The 27,755-nt window shown below is 37.8% G+C and overlaps 2 protein-coding genes across 6 annotated transcripts in view; one reads left to right on the top strand and one right to left on the bottom strand.

Annotated features, from left to right (window-relative positions):
- sardh (sarcosine dehydrogenase) overlaps positions 1-1,913 on the top strand; it is a 68,740-nt gene extending 66,827 nt beyond the window's left edge. For 4 of the 5 annotated variants that reach the window (XM_051910014.1, XM_051910016.1, XM_051910018.1 and 1 more), the window contains exon 21: positions 1,050-1,913. In XM_051910014.1, the coding sequence (XP_051765974.1) occupies positions 1,050-1,217 (168 nt within the window). In that variant the 3' untranslated portion in view covers positions 1,218-1,913. The remainder of the gene's footprint in view (positions 1-1,049) is intronic. The other variant, XM_051910015.1, reaches the window with a different exon arrangement.
- Positions 1,914-3,650: 1,737 nt separating this feature from the next.
- dbh (dopamine beta-hydroxylase (dopamine beta-monooxygenase)) lies at positions 3,651-19,701 on the bottom strand. The gene is made up of 12 exons (XM_051909571.1): positions 19,091-19,701; positions 17,095-17,245; positions 15,619-15,872; positions 13,797-13,973; positions 12,435-12,537; positions 9,975-10,141; positions 9,288-9,431; positions 6,806-6,844; positions 6,456-6,515; positions 5,495-5,622; positions 4,870-5,029; positions 3,651-4,432 (listed from the first exon to the last, which is right to left on the bottom strand). Exons 1-12 carry the CDS (start codon positions 19,415-19,417, stop codon positions 4,298-4,300), a joined length of 1,845 nt encoding a protein of 614 aa, XP_051765531.1. The 5' UTR covers positions 19,418-19,701; the 3' UTR covers positions 3,651-4,297.
- Between the last annotated feature and the right edge of the window lie 8,054 nt (positions 19,702-27,755).

Raw genomic sequence — 27,755 nt, 5'->3', positions numbered from 1 at the left:
AATTTTTTTTTTTTTTAGAAAATGAACGATCGTTTCGCTAGACAAGACCATTATTCCTCATCTGGGATCACGTATAACCCACGTATAAACTGCAATTTGGACCTTCCACCCGTTGTACCCCAGTGAAGTCCACGATATGGAGAAAATTCCTGGAATATTTTCCTCAAAAACCTTAATTTCTTTTCGACTGAAGAAAGAAAGACATGAACATCTTGGATGACATGGGGGAGAGTAAATTATCAGGAAATATGAATTCTGAAGTGAACTAATCCTTTAACAACCTTGTCGCTCACATTAGGTCTGCATTTAAAGGTTTATAAGTTATCCTTAATATCAATTCACTTATAGAGAAAATGAATGGAGTTTTTCCTTCCTGAACCTGACTGTTGCATTCTATAAATAACCATCCACTTTCATTGTATTGAAAAAAAAACAGAAGCTTTAGCATTCTGCCTCTTTTTGTGAAGAAACTTAAATACTTTAATAGAGGGTTAGAAGGGCATATCAATATTTTGAACTACCTCTTTAAATACACATAGGCAGGAGTATGTGGAGCTCAAGTTAAGACCTTGTTATCATTCTTAAATGCTGCATAGAGAAGTTGTATTATTACAATATAATTATATGAGCAAATAGTATGTTTTATCTGTACATAGAGCCATTGCACAGAAGTTTGTGCTTTAGTTGCTATATCCACAGTTTACTGCTTAATTCTTAGTGCCAATCAGTGGACATCTACCAATGTGTCCATTAAGACTGCAGTGTGCCCACTTAAAGAGGTCAGGCTAGTTTTCCAGCAACTATGTCTTGATCTCGACTCCACAGGGTAATGCCTGCAGCTTGTTCAGATTTAATTAAAAAGAGATGCAACCCCTGACAGAGCGAGCAGGAGGGGAAAGATAGAAAGAGAGGGAGGTGATGAGAGCAGACCTCATTTGCATTGCATGGTCGACACTGATAGGAATGAAAAAATAAAAGCCTTTTAGTTTTAATCATAAATCCATCTTACTCAAAACTCACTTAAATATGTCTGTTCAAATCACCCCCAGGTGAGCCCTGATTTCATCCGCAGTGGCGAATTCACCCTGGAGAGGATGGGCGTCACATATAAGGCTACAGCTCACCTGAAATCACCCTTTGACCCCGAAAACAAGCGCGTTAAGGGCATCTACAGCTCTCCACAAAATCACGGCGGAGTGCACAAGGCCAGAATGTAATTGATTCAGACTGAGTTCAGTATTTACAGAGGTAAATGTTTACAGGCCTTTATCCAACACATCAGCGTCAGCATTCCAGGACAAAACAAATTACAGTTTCTTCTGTATTTATATTCACTGTTTTAAATGGATGATTCACCATAACGGATCAAATTCATCTTTCTCAGAAAGAAATCATCCATTTTTTTTTCAGAAAAAAATTAATTTAGTGAGCAATCATGAGCCTGTCTATTACTTTTTTGTACTAGTTTTGAACATTTGTGAGTTTTTTTCATAGAATAGCTGTGCATTAAAGATGTTAATCTGTGGTTAAATGTAAAATTTAAAAATATAATGGTTTATTAACTTTTGCCAAATATAAATCAATGGAATTAAATAAAGATATTGTCTTTTTATTCAACACATGATGTAAAAGTCTGTTTTGTGTACAGGTTACAAATCATCTTAAACGCTGTATTGTCCAGACAGAAAGAGAGAAACTGAACATGTTTCTGCATGTTGGACCATCAGTTCATTCCCTCACCCATGTACTGTGACTTAAATTAATATTTTACTGTGTTTTAACCTATTTCCTCATTGATAGTAATAGTAATTCTTTCTAAAGTCTGGCCTTTAAGCTGTCTGCTGTTTAACTTCATTTGTTGTTTAAATGAAAAAATTTGTAAATTTGCTAAATATATAAATAATAAAATCAAATTTTGTCTTGTGTATTGTATTTCTGTCTTATAGGAAGTTTAGGGTCAAAAGTTTAGGGTCAGTTTAGGGTTTTATTTATTTATTTATTTTTTGATAGAAATTAGTACTTTTATTCATCAAGGACACATTAAACTGATCAAAAGTGATAGTAAAGCCATTTATAATATTACAAAAGATTTCTGTTTTAAAAATATGTTGTCCTTTTGAACTTTCTATTCATCAAAAAATCAGAAGAAAAAAAAAAAAGCATCTTGTTTTCCATAAAAATATTAAGCAGCACAATTGTCTTTAAAGGGTTAGTTCACCCAAAAATGAAAATTCTATCATTAATTACTCACCCTCATGTTGTTCCACACCTGTAAGACCTTCGTTTATCTTCAGAACACAAATTAAGATATTTTTGATGAAATCCGATGGCTCAGTGAGGCCTCCATTGACAGCAAGATAATTAACATTTTCAATGCCCAGAAAGCTACTAAAGACCAGGGGCGGGAAGGGATTGTTCTCCCGCCGGTAGAAATCGCATTCCAGGGGGAGAAATGGGAACACGGGGGCACCGCGATGCGACCGCAAAGGGCACTTTCACTTTCACGATCAAAGTGCACGCCACTGATAAGCATTGTAAATGCAGTATTACAGTATATACATACCAATTAAACGCGCAGGTCTCCTCTCGTGCGTCCTCCCCACTGCGTCGCTGGTCGAGGCAATAATCACTTTCGTTTCGCTTTCAGATATCTCTTTTATAGATGCCATCAATGCTTTTACCTTTCTAGATGTAATTACAGAAATCAGAACAGTTCATAAACTATAAATCCTCACGAAAACTTCAGTCAAGCCAGCTCGCGCGTCAACGAGATCAGCCTCCTTACCTTAAAGTGTCAGATTTCTCGGTTTCTGAATGGATGGTTTGGCTTGATTGACAAACGCAAACGTTCGGCATGATTTATATACCATCGACCTATCCTAAAACGTTAGCACTCTTTGATTGATTGTTTGGAGATCGCGTGTTTCTCCGTTCGAGAGCGCATTTCCTGTTCACATCCGCGACAAAACAGTTGATTATTTACGAATGAAAGCTCACAGAAACGTGAAAATGGTCTCATTTGAAAGAAAATATCCTAAGCTAAAAGATGATATAGTGTGACTGAATGAAGCAGCCCTTATCAAAAGTGCAGGGGTTGATTTCTGTCTTTTCAAAACTGCGGGGGTCCTGTCCCCCGTGTCAACGGCGCGAAAATCGGCCATCACTAGATATTGAATAAAGTCGTTATTTTGTTTTTTTGGCACACAAAAAGTATTCTCGTCACTTCATAACATTAAGGTTGAACCACTGTAGTCACATGAACTGTTATAAATATGTCTTTAGCAGCTTTCTGGGCATTATCTTGCTGTCAATGGAGGCCTCACTGAGCCAATGGATTTCATCAAAAATATCTTAATTTGTGTTCCGAAGATGAACGAAGGTCTTACGGGTGTGGATGTGACACTGAAGACTGGAGTAATGATGCTGAAAGTTCAGGTTTGATCACAGAAATAAATTACATTTTAAAATATATTACAATAGAAAACAATTATTTTAAATTGTAATAAGAGACTTCTTTCAAAAAATCTTACCAACCCCAAACAGTAGTGGAGATCTTTTGAATGGCAGTGTAGATCTTCTGTACACATGGAATTCCTGAATGCATACTACACATTTTGTCAGATGTAGTAGGTCAAGTGTAGTCAAGTCAAGTCACCTTTATTTATATAGCGCTTTTACAATGCAGATTATTTCAAAGCAGCTTTACAGTGATAACAGGAAAATAATGCAACAATGTTGTTTGGCTGTACAGCAGCTCTAGAAGAAAATAGTGTCATTGTTCAGACTCATTTCATTGGTCTGTTTAGATGTTTTTACACAAAACAAAATAACTATAAAAAAAATTCGAAATAAATTGTATTTCTGAGATATATGGAATTAAGCATGCATGGAATTAGGTCATATGATAATTTAACCTGCGACTATTTGAAATGTTTATCATTGCATAAAATGTAATATTTTACTATTTTCGTAGACGGTATTCAGTGTATACTTTATAATAATGTTACGTTTTAAGTGTAGTGCACCTTTGTCCATATAAATGCTGTTTCTTCCACTGATGATCATTACATCTGCCTCTTACCTTATATACTGCACCTTCTCAAGCAAATGTTAATGTAATATCTAAAATAATAGTCTAAACACAAAACAGTACTTTAGTAATTGATTTTATATGATATCTTTAAAGCACATCTCCTCCATATTGTACAGGCTGCTTTGTGAATCTGATGTTGAGTCACCAGGCAGGCAAAGAATCGTAAAGATTGAACTCCGCAGGAGGCAGATGCATGTCTGGGCATCAGGCGCTGCTGTCAGACCTGACCTCTGTAGGGTTGTCACTCTGAGAGGCCGCTCTGGGGCTTAATTCACACAGGTACGGGGCTCTCTGGAACTCTGCCGTCACCACCGGTATCTCCTGTTTCTCCCATTGACCCTAAGAGAAAAGACTTACAATTGAGCGTTAATATGTAAAGATATCCTAATTTCAGATCAACCTGAGGTGACACTGTTTTCTCATTAGGTATGTTTACATTCACTAATTTCTGTCAATTCGAATTAATCCAATTCAATTTCAAAGTTATGTTTATATGAACCTTGAAATCCTTGTCATGTATTGTGAAAATGCCATGTTCAAAAACTGGAGAAAGCCAATGTTAGATAATGTTACTGAAGCTATCCAGAACATAAGATGTTTGAATCCTTGTTCAAATGTATGCATTTGTTTTACAAGTTTTTACAGATTTAACTTGAAACTGTTAGTATATATGCATGGTCGTATCTTCACACAGCTCCTGGAATACCCTCCATTGGAAATGGATGACTTCCAGTTTGTCTGAGATAGTGAAAAAGTGGCTTAAATGTTGTGCTTACAGGAAAGAGCTCAGCTGTGGATTGGTTGCAGTGCATTGAGATGGGGGAAGTGATGTAGAGGGAGTTCAGCACCTCCCCGCTGAAGCCGTCCCAGGTTAGTGAGGAGAACTGGTCTTCCACAGTAGTCTGAGGACAACTGCAACTCTCACGTCCTTGAAACCTACAAAGATGACAATATAACAACACTTGATAGACCTTTTTTATTTTAATATCCACCCCAAAAACATATCAAGAAGTGAATTTTGTTCCAGAGCCACAAAACCACTTTCACAATTCTTCTGATTCCACTACAATGTTGCAAAATTGCTTTTTTTTTAAGCTGGAAAAATGCAATTTGCCAGCGCAAAATGGAAGAATACAAATGTCATCGCCTTCTCTTTGTTTATGCATTGCTGAAGAAAACCCATTTCTGTTTTTCTGTCTAAATTCGTACAGGAATTGAAAGCATTCCTCTTGTCCTCAGGCAGTTAGTCTCGAAGCAAGACATTAGTTTCAGGTAGGCTGTTCTTTGTTGTTGTAGCCTGACTGAGTCAGAATGGTGTGACACATCAACAGCAGTGTTGATATTTTCAAGGTTTTCTTCTCATTCTGAAGTAATGACATGTTTTGTGGACTTGTGGTTTACCTGTTGATGAGACTGAAGTATTTCTGCAGGTAATCTGTGTCCACGTGGCTCTTGCACAACTCCAGCTGTGTACGGGGATAATAATGGACATAATTGACACACATCTCTTCCATGATCCCAAAACCACCCTGCGAAAGTGAGAAAGGAAAGATAATTGATTTGAAAAGAAGTAAAATGTTTGTTTCTCTCACACAAAGCTCTTACATACAGTATCTTCAGAAGATGATGCTTATGATTCTTCCATTTTATGATTTTCTGTAATTTCGGAGCTTGACAGGTTCAGTTCTCTTTCACTTATTCACCATTTATCCTTTCGAAAAAGTCTAACATGGTTGGAATGACATTAGGGTAAGTAAATAATCGTTATTTCCATTTTGAGGCGAACTTCCTTTAAAGTTCCCCTATAATGCTTTTTTTTTTTTTTTTTTTTTTTTTTGGATATTACCTTTCATGTAGTGTGTAATATAGCTGTTTGTGAATTCAAAGGTCTATAAAGTTTCAAAGATCAAAGTGAACAATAAATGGAGTTATTGTAGAGCAGAGTAGACCAATCACAACAGACTGGGCCATCTGACCAATCAGAGCAGAGCAGACTTTCAGAAATGAGGGGTTTAGAGAGACTAAATCATTGAACAAACCTTTTCAGACACTGTGATAATATAATATAATATAATAAAGATATAATAAAGATGATGTCTATTTTGCATATTTTAAATGTTTACTTGGCTGAAGTAACTTAAAATATAGTTTTCAATATGACAAAATATTTTATTAAATAATTTGTTAAAACTGATAAACTTGTATTATATTGTGCAGGATGATGAGAATCCTTCCTTTTTGAGAGTTTTTGATTTCCAGCCAATCAATCTGTGATGTCTAAATCCTCCAAATTCTCATGAGAGAATGTATTTGAGCGCTCATGTCATTTTACATGTAAGCATTTGCTGTTGCTCAGACGTACCACGGTAACTTTGTTCCTGTCTTCAGTGTTATATGTGCACTTTGTGATGAGAGCATCGCCCTGTGGAGTAGACAAAAGCACAAAGCAGCAATCACACACGTTCAGATGGAGTTTAGCACTTAGCTATTTGTAGAACATGTTAGAATGAATGTCTCTTGGCAGGTTAGTATTAGATTGGCAGCCTCAGCAGTGTGTGTGGGTGCTCGTATTGACAGTCTAAATGCAGTAGATCTGTGCTTTTGTTGGTGGCTTGCTGGCTCCAGGCATTTCCTGTAATGTCTGCACTGCAGCGTCTCTCCTTCTCTCATCTAAATATGCCTCAGCTTTTACATGTGTGAAGAGCAACTTACTGGCAAAACAGTCACCATCTTCTTTAAAACACGGATGATCTGCACAAAAAAGAAAAGGTTACAAATGTCAGAGTTTGATTGTTTTGTTTTTGTCTTTTTAATATATGTATTTAAACCAAAAAAGAATACATCATTGTTTGTTAGGATAACATTTTAATGGTCTATTATAATTTTATCAACCGCATAGCAGTGATCTTTAAAAAAAAAAAAAAAAACACACAAAACCCCCCTAGCAGCCACATAGCAACACCCTGGCAACAACCCACTACACCCTAGGATTTTGTCAGGTCATTTTTTTTCTGCTAAAACAGTAGTGTGGTACTAAGGTACTATAGTGCAGTTGTGTATTTTAAATAAATGTGTGTATGTGTGTGTGTGTGTGTGTGTATATATATATATGCACACACACACACACATTCACTTTTATTTCATTTAAAGATTTTTATTACAAGAGTGTGTGAGCATGAAAAATCTTGTGGGTGTGATGAACCTGTCAGCTGTTAGGTATACTGCAGGGAAACGTGGGTAGTTGGACATGTCTCAAGCAGTGAACAGTGTGCTGTAGTCAATGTGACATGCTACATGTCATCTGAAACTATTATAAACTGCATTCATATTAACTGGGAGACCAAAATGAACATTTTTACTTTTAAAAAGTATTTAAGCCAGCTGCAAAAGAGCTTAAATTCAAAATAAATTTAAGTTACAGCACCTTAAATATACACTTTCCCTTCCCCCATGTTCATTTTAAAGTCAACATGAAACAACCATTTAACATCTATCATTTGGCATATTCACTAAATCAGGGATTCCCAAATTTTTGTCAGCCGAACCCCACTGACCTAAAATATTTGCTTGAAGTCCACCTGAGATTTTAAGTCAATACTTAAATATGTGCCCCTATTATGTTATCTTAAAGGTTCCAAATTTTGTTTGGAGGTCTCCTACAATTTGTATACAAGGTCAAAAAAACACTTTAATTTTCTCATTGCAAAATGAGTTCTTTTCTCACATTGTCTAAAACGGTTTGATCAAGAACTCAGTCTCTTTAAACCCCTTCTTTCAGAGAGCTTTATTGGTCAGATTGCTCAGTCTGTTGTAGAGTTGTCAAAAGTACCGATTTCGGTACCACGCCAGTTCTGAAATTTTAAAAATGTGATGCTTTGAGCGCTGTTAAGCAGATTCGTAAACACCTCTGATTGGCCGTTGTGTTCACGGCTCATCGGATATGTCTGTGATTGGATTCAATGATCAACGCTTCAAAAACGTTGTAAATAGTCATCAATGACGCTCTTCACTGAGCGCTTACACAGATACACACGGGAGTGTTTTGAACCAGTCCACTGATAGACACCTGCTTTCAAACGCTCCCGCTCCCTCTTTCAAATCGCTTTCAAATTCAAACACTTCCGTGTGCTTTCAAACGCTCCCGTGCGTTGATCATTGTAGCCAATCACAGACATATCCAATGAGCGCATCAACACAATGGCCAATCAGCGGTGTTTACGAATCCGCTCAACAGCGCTCAAAGCATCACATTTTTAAAATTTCAGTACCGACTGGTACCGAAGTTGGTACTTTTGACAACTCTAGTCTGTTGTGGTTGGTCTACTCTGCTCTGATTGGTCAGATGGCTCAGTCTTTTGTGATTGGTCGACTGCTTACAGCGCACATCAGAAACCAAATAACCATTACTATATATCTGAATTTCAGCTCCAGATCTTCCTCAGCACTTGATGTGCAGTGATACGAACAGTAACGATGGTGTCGGTTTTACTGTATCAATTTGAGCTTGAGTCCTCATCCTTTGTAAGTGCAGCAAAGTGGATTTGCTTTTACAGCGCTGTGTCATCAGCAGTGTCATCCTGACATGTCGAGAACACAAACCTACGTAGGTTCATTTTCAGGTGGTTCAGAATCACTTCTTTCTTTTAGGAGACAATAGCCCAACTTATTATGCCCTTTGATTTAAAAAAAAATTGCAGACCTTTTACATTCACAAACGGCTATATTACAGACTACATGAACGGTAATCTTCAAAAAAGCATGATAGGGGCACTTTAACAACACATTTGCATGTTTACGGTTGTCTGGTGTCGGTTAATGGTCACATGACATGCAAATAAACAAATAAAATATTTACTTTTTTAGCAAGTGTTTTATTTTGTTTTTATTTTAAAATGATTTTAATTTAAAAAAAAATTTTTTTTAATGAATTATTAGATTTTCATCAAATCACAAACCCCCTGCAGTTTCCTCATGAACGGTTAGCTGGGTGTGGCCTCTGTGTAAGTGGTTGGAGGGGATTGGTTAAAAAATAAGAGGACTTGGTGATGTCAGCAGAAAAGGAAAGTTGTTTTAGAGTGATTGCATTGATAAAATATTATGGAAAAACTTTTTATTTGGAATAATGTGCACTCGTGAATCATGCACAGGAAAATGTATTAAGTGAAAAGATAAACTTATTTGAACTTGGTAATACCTGGTAATGGGTGCTGAAGTGTTTGTCCTCCTGTACCACTTCCACCTCTCTCCCTCCTCGCACCAGGACGGTTCTCACCCCGAGGCCGGCCAGATGAGTGTGTAGCTGGGATGCAAAGATGTGTATACCCCCTACAGGAAGAGCCTGGAGGACAGAAAATGGAGATTTAATAATTAATATGTCAACTATATTTTACATTTTATGAAGAAATGAAAGTGTTTTTAATGTCAGAGCATTGCTAGGGTGTTCTGAGTGGTTGCCATAATAGCAACTTAATCTCAGCAAGCCACATGATTTGAACTATCATTCATGATATTAGCCCAAACAGAGGAGTTACTCTTAAGTAAGAGTTTTCTTATTTAACAATGTTTTGTTTTTCACAATATTTCTTTTGTTGATAAGCTTTTGCCACTGTGGGTTGACTTTTATTACACCCTAAATTGGAGTGTTTTTCTTTTTTAGTAGAGAATCTCTTGTGAGTGCATAATTTGTTGAAAATTGGTCTTAATCTATTTTCAGGAAGCCACCCAATGTGTTTTAATTGAATTCAAAGCCTGAATGCAGTTAGAACTGTATGCTCTAGATTTATCTTCAAGTCAGAATGTAGCAGCTTTGGTTGCATCTTGAATTTATCCGGCTGGCTTGAGTGAAGTGCAGTATTTAGGAATGTTTGTGAGAAGCCGGGACCGTCTGTGTGCACTTGTCGGTGCAGTAGCCAGTCAGCTGGAAAGAGCGCTGGCGGGGAGGAATGGCCATGACAGGAGTGTAGACTAGCCCGAGCTCCATGATGCCTGCGTCAAACCTCCTCAGAGATGGAGTGTACCATAAACGAATGCCTGAGGAGTCTCTGCGTCCTGTGACAAAACACACACAAAAGTAGACTGGAGAAATCAGGCTGTTGAGGAGTTTAGAAGAAAGATTCTCAGTTATATATCAGTTATATATTGGCATACTATAGTATTAGCATACTAGCATGCTATTCTTACTATTGCTGCAGTATATATTTGTGAACAGTATTCAAATTAGGTATTTCTTTTACTATAGCTATTTTTTAGAAAATAAACAAAACACTGGGTCTCATTCACTAATAATTGTGTTGGTTATTCATAGGGCTGGGTAAAAAATATCGATTTCTCGATTTTAATCGATTGTCATTTTTACGAACCGATATCGATTCTTAAATCCCAAGAATCAATTAGTCTAGTCTGTTTTCAGTTGATGAATGAATAGAACATTGTAGCGCTCTTCCCATCCAGTAAATGGCAATAAGCTTTGTGCTTTTTTACTTTTGATATGAAACAAAGTCTCAGATTTTAAATTCTGTCTATTTTATTACGAAATTCAAAAAATAAACGTTTTGGCGCTGTTTAATGTGGCGTGACAGATCAAGAGATCAAGAGAGGCAGCAACGCGAAGCGCGCGTGAACTGATCATCTCCTCCTCTTTACTACCAGATACAGCGCGAAATAAACATGAATGAACACCCAAAGGTATGTTGAAAGATACAGTACACCCTACCGAAATCCGTATCCTGTCTCATGGAATAGCTCAATCAGTGTTTCAAACGCGAAAGACGTCAATAAAACAGCTTGTAAGCAATGTCACGTAACGTCACATTTACCTCAGAAAAACATATTCAGTGACCATAACTCCTTAGTCAACTATAAAACTAAACTCTAGAGAATAGCATTTTGCTAAATATATGCACCATATTACACATTCGTTATAATTTATAATGATCTTCAATATTTAATGCTTTGAATAAATCCGTCAAGTTTTTATTACAGCCACCATTTAAATAATGTATTTCAAAAAAACGAATTGGAGTAGAAATATAATTACATAATTGTAAAGTTAGTATTTTAACTTTATTATTATTAAAACTTCCTTAACTTCCACTAATTTAAGTGTTTGTATACAAATCAGTTAATTTTAACCTTCAATATTATAGTAATGTAGAACTGATTCCCATGTATAGTTCACAGCATTAGTTATTAGAGATTTTTTTTCCTTGAGAAAATTTGCCATGTACTGTTCCTTATATATATATATATATATATATATATAATAATCGATATTGAATCAAATCGTATCGAATTGCAAGCTTGTGAATCAAAATCAAATCGAATTTTGAAAATTGTGTCAATACCCAGCACTAGTTATTCATACATTTTTCTAACTCTTATACTATTGGCCACTTTATTAGGTACACCTGTTCAACTGTTCGTTAACACAAATACCAAATCAGCCAATCACATGGCAGCAACTCCATACATTTAGGCATGTAGACATGGTCAAAACTATCTGCTGAAGTTCAAACTGAGCATCAGAATGGGGAAGAAAGGTGATTTAAGTGACTTTGAACGTGGTATGCCAGACAGGCTGGTCTGAGTATTTCAGAAACCGCTATTCTACTGCAGATCCATCTCTAGGCTTTACAGAGAATGGTCCAAAAAAGAGAAAATATCCAGTGAGCTGCAGTTCTGTGGGTGAAAATGCCTTGTTGATGCCAGAGGTCAGAGAAGAATGGAAGGCAACAGCAGCTCAAATAACCACTCGTTACAACCGAGGTCTGTAGAAGAGGATCTCTGAACGCACAACACGTCGAACCTTGAAGCAGATGGGCTACAGCAGCAGAAGACACACCGAGTGCCAATCCTGTCAGCTAAGAACAGGAAACTGAGGCTACAATTCACAAAGACTCACCAAAATTGGACAATAGAAGATTGTAAAAACATTGCTGGTCTGATGAGTCTCGATTTCTGCTGTGACATTCAGATGGTAGGGGTAGAATTTGGTGTAAACAACATGAAAGTATGGATCTATCCTGCCTTGTATCAACGGTTTATAGTGCAGAATACTGTATCCCATAATGCTATGCACATTTGAACTGGCAAAGATGTTTTTAAACAAAACAATAACATGAAATAAGTGTTTTTTATTTTGATAATGATAAAAATATAATGAGGCCATGTGACAATGTAGTATACTATGGTATGAAATCAGTTCATAACGTCAAATAATTTACCTATATTTTTAATAGCAACCAGTATAAGTGTATACTGACCAGTATAATGCAGCATTCTGAGCAGAGACATAAACAGCTGGTCTGAAGTATTTCACATGGTTTGTGTGCCTGTTGCATACCTGATATAAGGAGAGGGTTGTGGTAATGAACTTCAAGACGAAGGAACCTAGAAGAACCTTCTCCTCCCAGAGGCGAACCAGCATCAGTAGGGTAGTAAAACGGCTGTGCGTACAGACACAGAAGTTTATATGAACTTTAATAAGATTGATCATGGTGCAGTGTAGCTTCTGATTTATGCTTTGCAGACTAAAAGATATTTGAGCCAATGCACAAGAAGCTTATGCCAACTCCGGCTCAGTCAGAGCCAGAAAAGTCCTGTAGATCCATGACAGTTCACAACATTGTTTTAGACTTATGAGGGATTGCAAAGTCGAAACCTAAACCCTTATCTGTTTTAAAACTCGTGTGTGAAAGACCGCTTTACATAACCGTCCTCCTTCCACCTCCAGTTTCTCGCCCCATTCCCATTTCTCTATCACACTCTCCTGGCTCTCACCCACTCCCCCTCCTTCTCTCACAAGGCATTAAAACACATTTAAAAACGAAATGATGAAAAAAAATAAAAGGCAAACTGCAATCTACTGAAGAAAATATCTAAATTTTGCTACATAATCTCATCTCTCCAGCTTGAGATTGGCAGCTAGCAGAACACATGATTTGTGTTTGTTTTACTCCCATGTAATCTCATTGCAGGCCTGTCTCTCTCTCTCTCTCTATCTCTCCAAGCTCGGCATCGGTCCTTGGCACCATAACTGATTTATCAGGACGCCTCTGCTTTCAGATTGGCTCACAGCTCTGCTCAAAACCATGACTGGCACCTACCTAAAGTGGGCGAATTGGCACAGAAAAAGCCCATCTGTATGTGTGACTCCTAAAGATGCTCATAATCATATGTTCTGTTTTTAGCTTGCAAACTTAGCGCTAAAGAGGGAGAAACTGATGTAGATAAAGTCACCTCTATGGATATGCTTAATGATGAAACATTGCGAAAGCATACAGTCAAAGAGGATAACCATGAAAGTAGTCATTTGTGACAAGAGGATATGCAGATAAGTGAATTATGTCAGAGCTACAGCAGGGGGGAAGACCTTAATTTCACTCTTTTCCTCACATTAAAGCTATCATATGGCTTCAGGAGACATGATACAACGCAGATGTGTCATTTGGACCACTTTTATGGTCATTTTACTTTTATTGTAATTTTGTCTTCTTTTTTTTTTTTAGCTTGGCACTCCCTACTTTGTTTTTGTCTCACGGGAAAACAGCAGCGTCAACATAATATCTCTTTTTTGTGTGTTCCACAGAAGTAGGCCTTAGAGGTTTTGAATGACATGGTGAGTTAATGATAAAATTTTAATTTTTGAGTCAACTGTCGCTTTAATTATATACTATGCAAATCCTGTATGCAGTAGCTTGTGTACCTCCGCTCCCATGGCCCAGGCAGCCAGAACATGTCGGCAGTAATTGAGTTTGCGGGGCTTCATCTTTGAATCGCAGGAGCCGCTGTATTGAGGTACGGTGTCGATCTGAGGGGAACATTCGAACACTTCGATGTGATGGACAATGGCTTCATTACCAGGAGTGATTACAGACTCATACTGCAAAAAAGATGAAGAGATATAAATTGCAGAAAAACAGTTTACTTGATTGAGGAGGGGGGAAATATGTTTGAAAAATCACTGAGTGTGCAATAAAACCAACTAAATCTAATGGCAATTTGTAATTGTTTTACGTTTTGGTGAATTGGTGGCTAATTGTATGAATTCGTATGATCTAATTTGTACGTTTTCATACGATTCAGGGCACGTTAACATGACAGTGATGTACTAAAAATGTAAAAGTTTTTCCTTCGCGATTTTCACATACAGACAATGTTGTCAAAACAATCCCTGCTCACACAGATCTGCAAAAACTATTAAAAATGTTGTATTATTCATGCCAGGCCAGTAGTAGGCAAAGTCACTTTGTAAAGAAAAACTATGCGCCTATATACTGAACGCGTAATACGCATGCGCATGATGTCGCTGTTTTCACAAATTCGTTTTTGTAGTTTACAGAGATGACGGTATCGTTTTCAAATACTTGCACTTTGAAACCCGTTTTCAAAAGTTAGCTTTTTCAGACCCCCAAAACGCTGTTGTCATGTAAATGAACGGCCAAAATGCATACGTTTTCTGTTTTTATTTGAAATGGTGTTGTGTAAACGACCCCCTAGTTATGACCCAGAGACGGGTATGTTTAGGGGTAGATCTCATGCTTGATTTTTCCAATAATCGTACATTTTGTATGATTCACATTGTACGTTCCCGTGAGATCAGGTTAAATAAAACAGGAGAAATTTAGTTGCTTGCCGAAAAAAATGAAGACAGAGTAAAAGAACACAGATCTCAAAATGGACGTGTTTTAAAAACGAGGTGCTCATTTGAAATTCACTGAAAAGACGTGAGACCTGGTGTGATGGTCAAAAAGTATGAATGAGTGAATATAGTATGAATGTATAGTGTTGCCCACTATTTTCAATGGGAAAGTTGGCCTAGCTAAAGCCTGCTTGAAAAGCCGTTAAATGTCACTAGGTGATGTCATGCACTAATTGTCGGTACTTTACATCGGTTTTCTCTACTAATCCGGCACGAACAACAGAACAAGTATGATTGTAGTGACTGACTACATATTAACCAGCAGTTCAAAAAGCCACTATATTTATTGCTAAATGCTTTTTGAAAGGAAAAAAAAGTCATTAAAGGGGTCTGAGAAGTCGCTACGTTGGCAATACTGAATGTATGTATTATGAATGGAATTCGGATACACTACATTCGTCATGTTGTCATTGTCACGTGACCTACAAGCATAAAAGCATTGCATTGACCTCATGGGATCGTAAAGTGTCTATCAAATGCACACTCCAGAATCTCAGCTTAAGCGAATTTTTCGCCTACTGTTTCTGATTGCTTTGAATTTGGACATACTACTCTTGGTGTACTATTATTTTGCATACATAGTCATTCCTCAGCATAATGTCTATCATTTTTAAGAAAATGAAGAAAAGTTCTGCTTGAATGGCCCCACACGGGTTTGTTCAAATCCTAAACTCTAAGTACAGTATGATTAATAGCAATACTGATAATTGCCTGTGCAAACTCCATAATTATATTCAGATTCAGTTTATATCACCCCAAATTTACAAAAGTATTTGACTAAAGAGCATTATAATTGGTCAAATTAACTCCAAGAGTTTCAAGTTACCATGACAATGTGGTTCTTGGGCATATTAGGCGGGAGCTGATAGATATGGCACCAGTAAGTGGTCTCCTGTGTGGGGATGATGACATCAGGGGCCAGGACCTCCAGGGTGTGGGCATCTCTCGGGAGAGCAGGGGACGGAGTGTCTGGACGCAGAAGCAGAACTCGCTGGATGCCAGGCTGGAGACGGGATATGTTGAGCTCATGCAAAGATAGGATCGGTTGCTCCAGCATGGCGTAGATTATGTGGACCGTGCCTTCCTGGAAATAAGGATTTCTGTCATTATTTTTGTTATCATTTAATCACCCTTAGGTTTTTCCAGACCCATATGAGACGGAATGTTGACAATGTTCATTCTATGAAAAAGAGCAGCACGAACATTCTTCAAAATATCTTGTTTTGTATTTCATGGAAGAATGAAAGTCACATGGGTTTGGAACAACATGAGGGTGAGTAAATTAAGACAAGGTCTTTAATATGTTAAAGTTGGCAGGTGTTGCTTTTTTCAACTCACTGATTGGTGTGAACCCCCCCCATATTTTCTGACCCAATATAGACCTTACCCATGGTAGTGCCATATTTAATTTTTGACAGGAATGAAAATGAGGCTGTGAGGGATCGAATACAGTGTGTTCAATGGATTGTACTGTTGTTTAACATACTGATTGTTCATCTGACCAAACGTCTTTCCGGAAAAAAGAAAAAAAAACTTTCAGTAGACATAAACTCCATAAAACAGTTTTGCAAGCTGTAAAATTACATTATCTATAGGACCTTTATACAGTGCGTGCCATTGGCTGTAAGTCTATCCCTCACAGACCCATTTTCACCCATGTTATATGGCGTCGAACCTGACTAAGAACTATAGCGTGCAACAGTGCCCGCCCCCTTTTTCAGCAGCGCTGGTTCCGTAAGTATTTTTTTCTATAAATTTTTCCCATAGGGATTTTTTAAAAAATATCCATTGCTACATTATAAGCCATAACCAATCCAATCTGCTATGAGGTGAATCATAACATTACAAACTTTGATTTGAAGCACTTAGAGAGATCGACTGGATTACATCATTCGCATTGCTTCATGGGAGTGGGCGGCGCTAAAGAGTTATTTTGGCAGGTGTTGCTTTTTTCAACTCACTGATTGGTGTGATTTTTTGCACATCATCATGGGTAATGTAGTTTTTCACTAATTCTGCTGTTAAATACAATTATTTTAAAAATAAGCTGAAATAACGTGGGCTGATGGCTTCAACAGAAGCAAATATCATGGATTAACAACCTTGTATCTCACAATAGGTCTGTCTTTAAAGGTTTAAAAGTTATTGTTCAAAAAGTTATTTTTCAAAATTTCCCTATGGGGAAAATGAATGCAGTTTTTACTTCCGGAACCTGACTGTTGCACTCTATAATCATTCAAATGTCTCTTTGTCCTACCTCAACCCCCTCTATCTGCTATTCTACTTTCAGATGTTTAGTAACATGCCTCTATGATGTAGTCGTGTGGGTCGCAGGTGCTGAATGGTCTTTTGAAGAGCAGGAAGAAGCCTTCAGTGGACTGATGAGTCTCCAGCAGCTGATAGTCCTGTTGAGTGTCCAGCATCACTCTGCCTTCATTATCACTCCATGCATCCTAAGTATATTAAAAATTTTAATATTAATATTAAAAACATCACATTTGTTTCTCTATTTGAGGTCAGTAAGTTAATGTTTTAGAAATAATTCTCTTATGCTCACCTTTATTTGAAATACAGTAACATTGTAAAATATTATTAAAAATTAAAATAACTATTTTATATTTGAATATATTGTAAAATGTAATTTTCAGCATCATTACTCCAGTCTTCAGTGTCACATGATCCTTCAGAAATCATTCTAATATGCTGAATAAATCATCATCATACTTCCAATGTCCAAATGTAAAACAAACAAACAGATAAAAACATTAAAGAAAAAATAAAGATGTATACATTTCTTGAAAAAAAAAAAAAAAATCTTTTGAACTGTAGTGTGTATATAATTTATATATAAACTACCCAACACGATCTCCTGAGAAAACATAACTATTTTACAAGTTGGTTATTTCGTACGAAAATATATGATTTTTAGAAAAAAAAATTGCCACCAATTTGCCAAAATGTAAAACAGTTGCTAATTGCCATGAGAGTATGTTAATACCATCATAAAATATTTGTATAAATACATTATAAATATTTTACGATGGTTTTATGTTACTTATAATTGATCTTGAGAGTATCCATTTTTACAAATAAACTTTTCAGAATTTGCTGCAAGCCTACAATGTTTTGATCTGTTGTCTATAACACTTCTCCTTGACATACGCTGAGGGAGGCAGGGCGAGCGGCTGGCCATACAACATTTATTCAAAACGGACAGAAATGTGCATCCAAAGGCAAAATAATGAAATAAATCATGCATAATGAATGAAGAGGGGGCCTTGACACACGCATGACCTTCTACTTTCAACCACTTTATTTGGGGTGCGGCAGCCAAAACCCAGATGTGAGCTGTTCAGCTCAATGTTAGAAAGAATTATTGCACTATACGGCTGAACTGGAAATGGACGCGTGTGTGGGTGTCTGCTGTAGCCAGGCAATCATAACAAGATCTATAAAGCAAGACTCTTCAGACTCAAGAGCAATGGAGAGAGGTTGCTTTGACAGAGAGGTTAGAAATTCTTCATTAGTTGTTCATTATTTAACAACAAAATAGTTAAGAACAGTCTCTTAAAGGGATTTACTTCTGTCATTATTTATGTTGTTCCAAACCTCTGTTTCTTCTGTGGAACAAAAAAGATGATGTTTTTTTTTTTTTAAATATCTTAGTATTTTTTGTCCATACACCCTATAAATTCCAAAAGGGTTTCTTCCTATCATTGTGAAGCAGAATTCACCAAGCGTTGGATTGTTCACCCACTAATAGGGAACGTGAGCTGGGTTTAGACCGTCGTGAGACAGGTTAGTTTTACCCTTTTTTTCTTAGTGTTAGGTACATTTTAATTACCTGAAGAACCTTTATCCACTATAAAGAACCTTTTGTGCTATGGAAAGATTCCATGAATGCTAAAGGTTCTTCATCAATGCCAATAAAGAACCTTTATTTTTAAGAGTGTATACATTGCAAGTCAATGGGGTCCAAAACAGCAGTGGACAAAAGCAGTTGAAACATTCATCAAAATATCTTTTTTTGTGTTCCACAGAAGAAAGAAAGTCATACAGGTTTGGAATGAAATGGTAGTGCGAGTAAATGATGACAAAATTTTAATTTGTGGGTGAACTATCCCTTTACCAAAAAAAGAAAAACACTTATATTGACAGGATTCTGCATTATGTTGCATCATTTTTCTGCTCATCATGTATTTTATAAAAGCACATAATCCTTCACTATCCCTGGAGCACATTTGCAACACCACAGAGCAAAAACCATAATAAAATCAAAGCGTATGAATTATTCTTACCCCAAAATAGGATTTGTGACCGTCATCCCACAGAAGGACCAAGTCGGCATTCGTTGGCTCTCCCCGATCGGACATGCCCAGTAAAATGCCGTGGTGTAGCTCTTTGACTTTCACCTCTAGATAGACCTCCTGTGTGGGATAGCTAATGTTCCAGGAAAGCTCCAGCTGGCCTGAGGGGTCTAAGGGGATGTGGTAGGCCAGGGTGGGTCTGGAGTGGACCGCAGGAGCCTGGTAGGATGCCACCAAGAGCACCACCACAGTGGCCAAAACAGTGAGGTACATGAGGGTGACGTCTTGCAACCGCAGGTCTTTGTTGAGAAGACGCATTACCTATGTTGTCTTCTACTTGAAGGCCCTTTCTGTTGTTCTTTTGTATGATTTTTTTTTGGGCTGTCCTGAAGTTATTGTCGAAGTCGTCAAAAACCTCACTTTTGATCGCACTGATATAGTATTCACTCCTTATGCTGTCGTCTTTTGAGAACTCCCAAGTCGATTTTTCTTCTGTTGACTTCCTAGATCTCCTTTCAGATTTATTTCTCAGTTGGTAGGTGTCCACTGGTCCTCGTGTTGGTCCACTGCTGCAGAATGTTGGCTGTGGACTCTCTCTGGCTTTTAAGAGCACGACCCTGTGACAGCCTCTACTTTATCCTGACTAATTCTATTAGCTGGGTTAACGAAAATTCAATTGTTTATTTTGCCCTCTGGTCAAACTTTTTTTTCCCAACATCTGCTTGTTGTGAGCAAGAAAGGCGGATTTCTGCAATGCTGTCTTTTTTCTTTGATATAGATGTGAAATTTATTATGAAAAATAATTTACGTCTAAGACGGTTTGTGATGTTAGAGCATAATAGATTATACACATGTGAAAATTGCATTTAATTGTTTTGTATTTGTCTGTTACTGTGTTTTATTGGCTAAATTGTCTTCAACCGTCATGTCCTGTATGCTTTCAGAGGATCCAAGGTCATTTTAATGGAAAAAACTCTTGAAGTATTGAATAAAAACAATTGAAGTATGATGTTAATACTTGACTTTTATTAATTTTATGAAAACTGATTTTAAACAACATTTCAACTTGAAAATACACTCCAAACATTTATGAAAATGGCATACTGTTTGGAGTAAAAAGAAAAGAAAAATGATAAATACAGTGAATTTTCAGAAAATTATTTCAATTTCATTTGTTTATTTTAACAATTATTTTAATTATGGTTATTATTATTATTACAGATACATATCAAAGGCTGCACATTAGAGAGCATAAATGTAAAGTTATTACAGTTAATGGAAACAAAAACACGAATTATGCTCTAAATTAGGGTTCCTCAAATCTGGTCCTGGAGGGCCACTGCACTTAAGAGTTTTGCTCAAACCCTGTTCAAACTCTCCTACCTGTGATTTTCTAGTGGTCCTGAAGACCTTGATTAACTTGCTCTTGTGTTTTTGATCAGGGTTGGAGCTAAACTCTGCAGGGCACTGGCCCTCCAAATGAAATGAATGTGCTGTTTGCTGCCCTTGTCTCTTTCAATAATCTCACACAATAGTGTGAGGAAGAAAGATTTGAATAGACCATGGCTTTAATGTGTAGATCTTGAATGGATTTACCTTTGCATATAAATTTTTTAAATATATATATATATAAAAATCTCAAGGTTCTTATCCTCTGCAGGTTCTGTTCTGTCTTTGGCTGCATCCGAAAACTGAAAAATGCTGCCTTCGGAGGATGCATTCCAAGGTAGGAAGGCATAAAGGCACGTACAAATCCAATGTTAGCTTCACTTCCTGTCTCCTGAGATACCTTCATCTGATCGATTTTTGAAGGCAGCATAGATGTATTTTTTGCTGCCTTTGATATCCCACAATCCTGTGCTTTCCATTCTGTGACAGTTGATAAAAAATAAAGATAGCATCTGAAACTTGCAGTTTGTGTGTAAATTTACGTTTTTGACCATTGTTTTCCACTTTTGATGTCATTTTTAGCGAGCAATTACCATTGTAGTGCTTAAATATTTGCTTAGTTATGACCAAAGCTCGTGCTATTTTGCTGTAGATCATTAAACTGTTACGCTGCCTCAGAAGTCTGTCCAAAATCAGTTTGGTTAGGTTCCTTTGTGTTCAAACGCTGCCTTTCAAGTCACTGCCTGATAGGGCAGCGAGGCAACAAGTCAGCTGCCTAAGTTTTTGGATGCAGCCATGGCAAAGCCACTGGAAGGCAAGCCTGCAACCTTTAGCCAAAAAATCGTAACGGCTAATGCTAACTGGCGGTACGGGCGGTACGCAAGGAGGAGTTTTGAACGGCGACATGATAGGCTGAGAGATGCCGCACGTGATTAAGTTAGCCGTTACGCTTTCTCCAATGGTAAGTGATACAGACCCTCTTATCTCCCTATAATAATACGATCTCTGGCCATGGTCTCACCAGCCTCCACCATCTTGCGTACTGATCACCTGCACCTGTCCCTCATCAGCACGCCAATCAGGACCTGTATAAGAGCACACACCTCCCAGTCACTCTTTGTCTGGTCTCCAAAGTGGATATTAGACTCCTTACCTGCTCTACTCACCTGTAATATCTCCTGTAATCTCCTTCTCCAGCAATCTCCCTGTTAATCTCCAACCCTCTTTCTGTGATACTCCATCGGTCTCCTGTTATCCACTTACCTGGCTACTTACCATACTCCCCAAAGAGGTGTGTGCTCCATTCATCAAGCTCATACCAGCAGCAATACTCCATCACTCTGGTAAAGAGGTAGAGACTCTGGGTATGTTTACACAACAAAGATGTACTAAAAACTGAGAAGTCTTACCATTGCGTTTTTCACGTATAGACGACAACATTGTTAAAATGATCCCCATTTACAGATCTGCGGAAAAGACTAAATACGATAACGGTATCGTTTTCGAACACTTGCATTTTGAAACTGTTTTCAAAGTTTTCGTTTTCAGGCCCCCAAAATGCAGTTGTCGTCTAAATGAAAAGCAAAAATGCATAAAAAGTTTTCCGTATTTAGTTGAAAACAGTGTTGTGTAAATGGCCCCTTAGTTATTCGGTATCCATCTGCTTAATATTACTCTTAATATTACTTCTTCATTACTCACCTGCATAACTGCTCTGCTTCTCTGTCAATAAATATCTTTTTTGGGTTGAACTTACTCATATATATACATATATATATATATATATATATATATATATATATATAAATAAAAAAATATACACGCACATTTATATATTTTATATTTACATTTAAAACATTTTTTATAGTATTTCATATAGTTGTATTTTTGTTTATTATTATTTTATTATTATTATAATACAAATATTTTTTAAAGAATTAAGTATAGATATTCAGTATATATTACAAGATACTATTGTTGTACAGAATCATATACTATCATACAGTATACTATAATAACAGCATAAGTATATTGGTATAACTGTGACATGGTTTACGTTGTGAGCTTTATGTTTGCATAATATTTTACAGCATGTGTGACAGACGTGTGTCCCGCTGTTGGCTTAGAGAAAGACTAGTTCTAATGGCAATGCTCTTGAAAGATGCCACCTGTGTCTTCATCCTTTCATTTCAAATTAAAAGATATTGAGATGAAACACTTGCAATAGTAACCTCCTTAATGCACATGCTCAAATGCCCTGGAGCCATAGGGGCACGGTGCAGCTGCTGCCAATTGTGTCTCAATCAAGAAACATGGATACCTCGTTTGAAGAATAAAGGTTATTTAGGTCCCTGTGGCAATGACGGGAGGCAGTGTGAATGTGGGAGGGGCGAGACAGGAACAGATGCCGATCTGATCCGCTAATGAAATGAAGTTGCGGGACCAGAGGGGCATTTCTGTGCCCTAGAGACATGACTGTTCCATGAGCTGGAGCAACAGATCATCAGGCCTATGACACGCTAAACCTGGGGCACGTTCAAGTTCAAACCGGTGCGCGTTTTGCTACGGTTTCCGGGTTGAAAGACGTTTCCTGGAAACGGTGTGCAACGGGGTTTGAGATACGTTTTCTCTTGTTTGGTGGGTGTGTCAAAAATGTCCGTCCAATCAGTAGCAACATGTATATAAACCACGCGGTATTAAAGAGACAGTTCGCACAATGGATCCAAGTAAAGTCATTTACAAATGTGTCCGCTGCATCTCAGTATATGCAACAATTGAAGATATTAGAAGACATGTTTGTCGTAAGAGTTTTATAGTAAAAATATAGCATATCAATTCTTCAAAAAGAACACAAAGAATGGCTTTCTCAGCTGCCATAGTTGCAACTCTTGCGTCATCAGAACAGGGTGTTCAACGCACCACTGTTTCCGTTTAAAAAATGTTTTGCAACGTTTTGTCAGGGCTGAACGCAGCCCTGGCCTGGACTCTGGAGTCCAAAAAAAACTGTATTTTTACATTTTCTTCAGGAGTTATGAGTGCTTGCCAGACTGGGGCTCTGTGGTTACTAAAGTGTTTGTTTCTTATATTTATTTTATTTTTTCGTTGCTATGTTGCATTGCTATTTGGGCTTAGTGTTGTGGGTTGTTGCTAGGGTGTTATGGGTGAATTATAGAACTGCTTACTGGCTCGAATCGAAATAGAGAAAGGAAGGAGAAAGAACAAATAAATGAGAAAGTGAAATTAAGACTGAGAAAGTGCAGGTGGCTCTAGAGGCTCACGACTCCAATGGTCCCAAGTCCACTGGTCCTGGAGGACCTGACTCCAGTGGTCTCAAGTCTGATGTTCCTGGAGGATCCGAATCCGGTGGTCCCAATCCGGTGGTCCAGGAGGACCCGTCTCTGGTGGTCCCTGAGTTCCCTGTCACGGCCACGGAGGCCATCCCTGAGCAGACCGCTCTTCCGGTCTGTCCTGTCCAAGTCTAGTACTCCTGGAGGACCCGAGTCCGGTGGTCCCAAATCCAGTGGCCCTGGAAGACACGACTCTGATGTTCCCAAGTCCGCTGGTCCTGGAGGAACTGACACCGGTGGTCCCAAGTCTGCCTGGTCTTGGAGGTCCCGATTCCAGTGGTCCCTGAGCTCCCTGTCACGGCCACAGAGGCCGTCCCTGAGCAGACCACTCTTCCAGTCTGTCCTGTCATGGTTGAAGAGGCTGCCCTCTACCTGCATGTTGCTGCTGTTATGTGTGTCTGGGCCGCACACACCTCCTTGTTGGCTACCTCGGCTCCAGTCTCTCATGAAAAAATGCTCTGTCAGTCATGGCAATGGAGCCTCTTCCCTTCATCCAAACCATGTCCCTGATTTTTTTTGAAGGAAATACCAGGGAGAAAATAAATAGGATAAATGCCAAAAATGTCCTTAAAATGATATTGACATCTAGTAGTAGTAGTTTATTATCATTTCAAAACATGCGGTACATGAAAGGAATGAAATTTCGTACTAAGGTCCCAGCAATAACAATAGTGAACCTGTATGTAATGTGTCTATGTCTTATTTTGTTTTTGTTTTATTTATTATAAACTGGTCATGTTGGTTTGTGGCATCTACCGTGCAACAGATGAATTTTCTCCAAAGTGCTGCAGAGTTTGATGGCATAGCCATTGATGCCAACAGTTAATGATAAGGGAAGCGTTATCCTCCCTTTTTAAAAGTTAATGATTATAAGGTTAGTTGCATTTTACTATTCACATTCAGCATTGTTTTTTTCCCCCTCCTGTTAGGATCAGAACAGACCTGCAGCCCATTTTTAGGTCATGACCCTTCAGTTTTAGTGTATATTTTGCATGTCACACACATGAATGTAACAAAGAGGGGGGATGAACGCATGCAGACACACCATTGAGGAGTCAGAGTGCCTGGGGCTCAAACTGACATTATCCAGTTTAGAATAGTCAGTCAGACAGCATTACCTCAAACACACTAAGCACACAGAGAGAGCTGTTTGCTTGTGTCTCAGGAGAGACGTATCAGACACAGGGTGTAAAGAGAGGTGAAGGGTAGGGAACAGCTCTGGTCTTGTCACATTCTTTCAGGTCATGTATAATGCACAGCCTTACTCTATAATAGAGCTTAATATGTGGCAGTTTAATAATTAATGCAATAAAAAAAAATATTTTAATTTGTAAAACTTTCAAGAAACATGAAGAAAACACTAATCTTAAAATGTCTTGGTGTTCAAGGTGAAAACTATACACCACTGTTCAAAAATTTCGGGTCAGTAAGATTTTTTTAATGCTTTTGAAAGTCTTTTATTCTCAACAAGGCTGCATTTATTTGATAAAAAATACAGTAAAAACAATTACAATTTAAAATAACTATTTTCAAATTTATTCCTGTGATGGCAAAGCTGAATTTTTTAGCATCATTACTTCAGTCTTCAGTGTCACATGATCCTTCAGAAATCATTCTAATATGATTTGATGCTCAAGAAACATTTAGCATTGAGCTGCTTAATATTTTTGTGGAAATTATTATACATTTTTTCAGGATTCTTTGATGAATAGAAAGTTCAAATAAATAGCATTTATTTGAAATAGAAATCTTTTGCAACATTGTCTTTAATTCTGCAAAGATATATTAAATTGATCAAAAGTGACAGTAAAGTATTGATTTCTTTATAAAAACTATTGAACGGTAGTGGTATTTATGTTTAACTAAAAACTAAAAACTTCAAATCCACCTGTTCAACTGTTTTATTGTGCAATCAATAATTGAGGTCTCACAGTTAAAACCAACCCGATCTCATGAAATAACGTAACTATACGAGGTGCAGATTTCATACGAATTAGCTGAAATAGTTACAAATTGCTGTGGGGTTGTGTTGGTTAAACAGTAGAGCTGATCAATCCTGTTGTCCTGACAACCAACTAAACTAAAGGTGAACCTCAGGATGAAGTTGTTAGGATGAAAAAAGCTGGCAAAGCTTTGAACCGTTTCTAGGAGCACTCTGAAGTCCATAACCCAACCCAGCCATCAAACAGCAGTGGTGATATAGGCAACATATGCTCCAGAGCTTATTAACGGACAACGTGGATGGAGAATTTGATGCCAGATTCATCCATGTTATTAAGAAGAGCCAGTTTCAGTCATTCAGACTGTAGCTACTGTGAAGTGACGTGAAGGCCAAGTATGGTAACCCATACTTGGAATTTGTCCCCTGCATTTAACCAATCCAAGTTAGTGCACACACATTAGGAGCAATGAGAAGTGAAAACACACACACACAGACACACACACACACACCCCCAGAGCAGTGGGCAGCCATTCGCTGCGGCACCCTGGGAGCGATTGGGGGTTAGGTGCCTTGCTCAGGGGCACCTCAGTCGTGGGTATTGAGAATCAAACCCGCAACCTTTGGGTTACAAATCTGACTCTCTAACCATTACGGCATGACTGCCTTGTAGCTGTAGCACAATGATTAATTTTTGGTTAGTATTCTGTATAAACAAAAATGCATTGCAGCCATTAATCCACAGAGCCCATTCTGTGCCTTGAGCTGGAAAACCGGGCAAATTACGGCTGAGCCCATACTCTGTGTTTCCTACCAGTCATTATCATGTTGGCCAAAATCAATGACCAGGCCTTACAGATGGGCTACTGCTTATCTTGGCCTTCATCCAGCTCCACTGGGCAGCTCTTTTGTTCATGCTTCAGAACAACCTTACAGACAGATTTCAGCTGATAAGCGGTTGAAGGAAATCAGTGGCTGACATGACATGATCATCTACATTTCATGTGAGAGAAAGCAAGACTGTGAGGGTGGGTGTAATTCTCAACGCTCATTGCTGCAACGAAGAATTATATGCACTGTTGACTGTAAACAGCCGCTGGTTCAATCGAATTGCAAATCGGGAAATAGCAATCAATGAGAAATGGAAACATGGCTTACACATGGCTTTATCGCACTTCCCAACAGCTGTCTTGGATCTCTTTGATGTGTTCAGAATATTGAAGATGTCAAACTGTGTTTGTAAATGTAGCAACCAATACAGTAGTCCTAAACGCTTGAAGATTAATCAAATATTAGGTTTAAAATGTAAATTAAGATATTTATGATTATATGGGCTTTAAAAGGATGTTAGATGTGGATGTTAGATTTTGGGAGCTATGCCAGTTTGATATGCAGAGACCACTACTGTACAAGGGTCATTTCACGAAAAGTGTAACACTTGTGGCCTTGTCAACACATTGCTCCGTTTGTTTGAGCATTCTGGCTCAACCAATGACGTGTGGTTGGGGGGCGGAACTATCTGTTTGGTCGACCAATGACAGGGGGTGGGGAAGTGTTCAAAAAACTTACATTTGGTGAGGTTAGTGGTGCAGAAATTCACCTTTAATATAACAACATCATTTGTAATAACTTGGCCCCACTTAAAAAAAATGGAATAAAAGTGTGGAGCAAATAAAGCAAGGCTTTTATAAAATACCAGCAACGGCAATAAGATAAAAGGCACCAATATTCAATTAGGCTACTAGCTAAATTTATTTATCTAAATGAACATTTCTTCTGTCAAGCCTAGTAGGTTATAGATTCCAGATTGATTTTAATTTAGGCCTATCAACTGCTTAGAACCCGGCTCATCCAATTAGAATTTAGAGTAGGAATTATTCATTTTTTAAAGCATAACGCTTAGGCTACAGTGTCCATTTAACGATTATATTAGGCTACATCAAAAACATTGTTATTAACATAATGTTTAATAAGGTGCGCT

The sequence above is a fragment of the Ctenopharyngodon idella genome, chromosome 10, assembly GCF_019924925.1.
Source record: "Ctenopharyngodon idella isolate HZGC_01 chromosome 10, HZGC01, whole genome shotgun sequence".
Taxonomy (NCBI): Eukaryota; Metazoa; Chordata; class Actinopteri; order Cypriniformes; family Xenocyprididae; genus Ctenopharyngodon; species Ctenopharyngodon idella.
The sequence above is the reverse complement of the archived record's forward strand: the minus strand, read 5'-3'. Positions and strand labels throughout refer to the sequence as shown.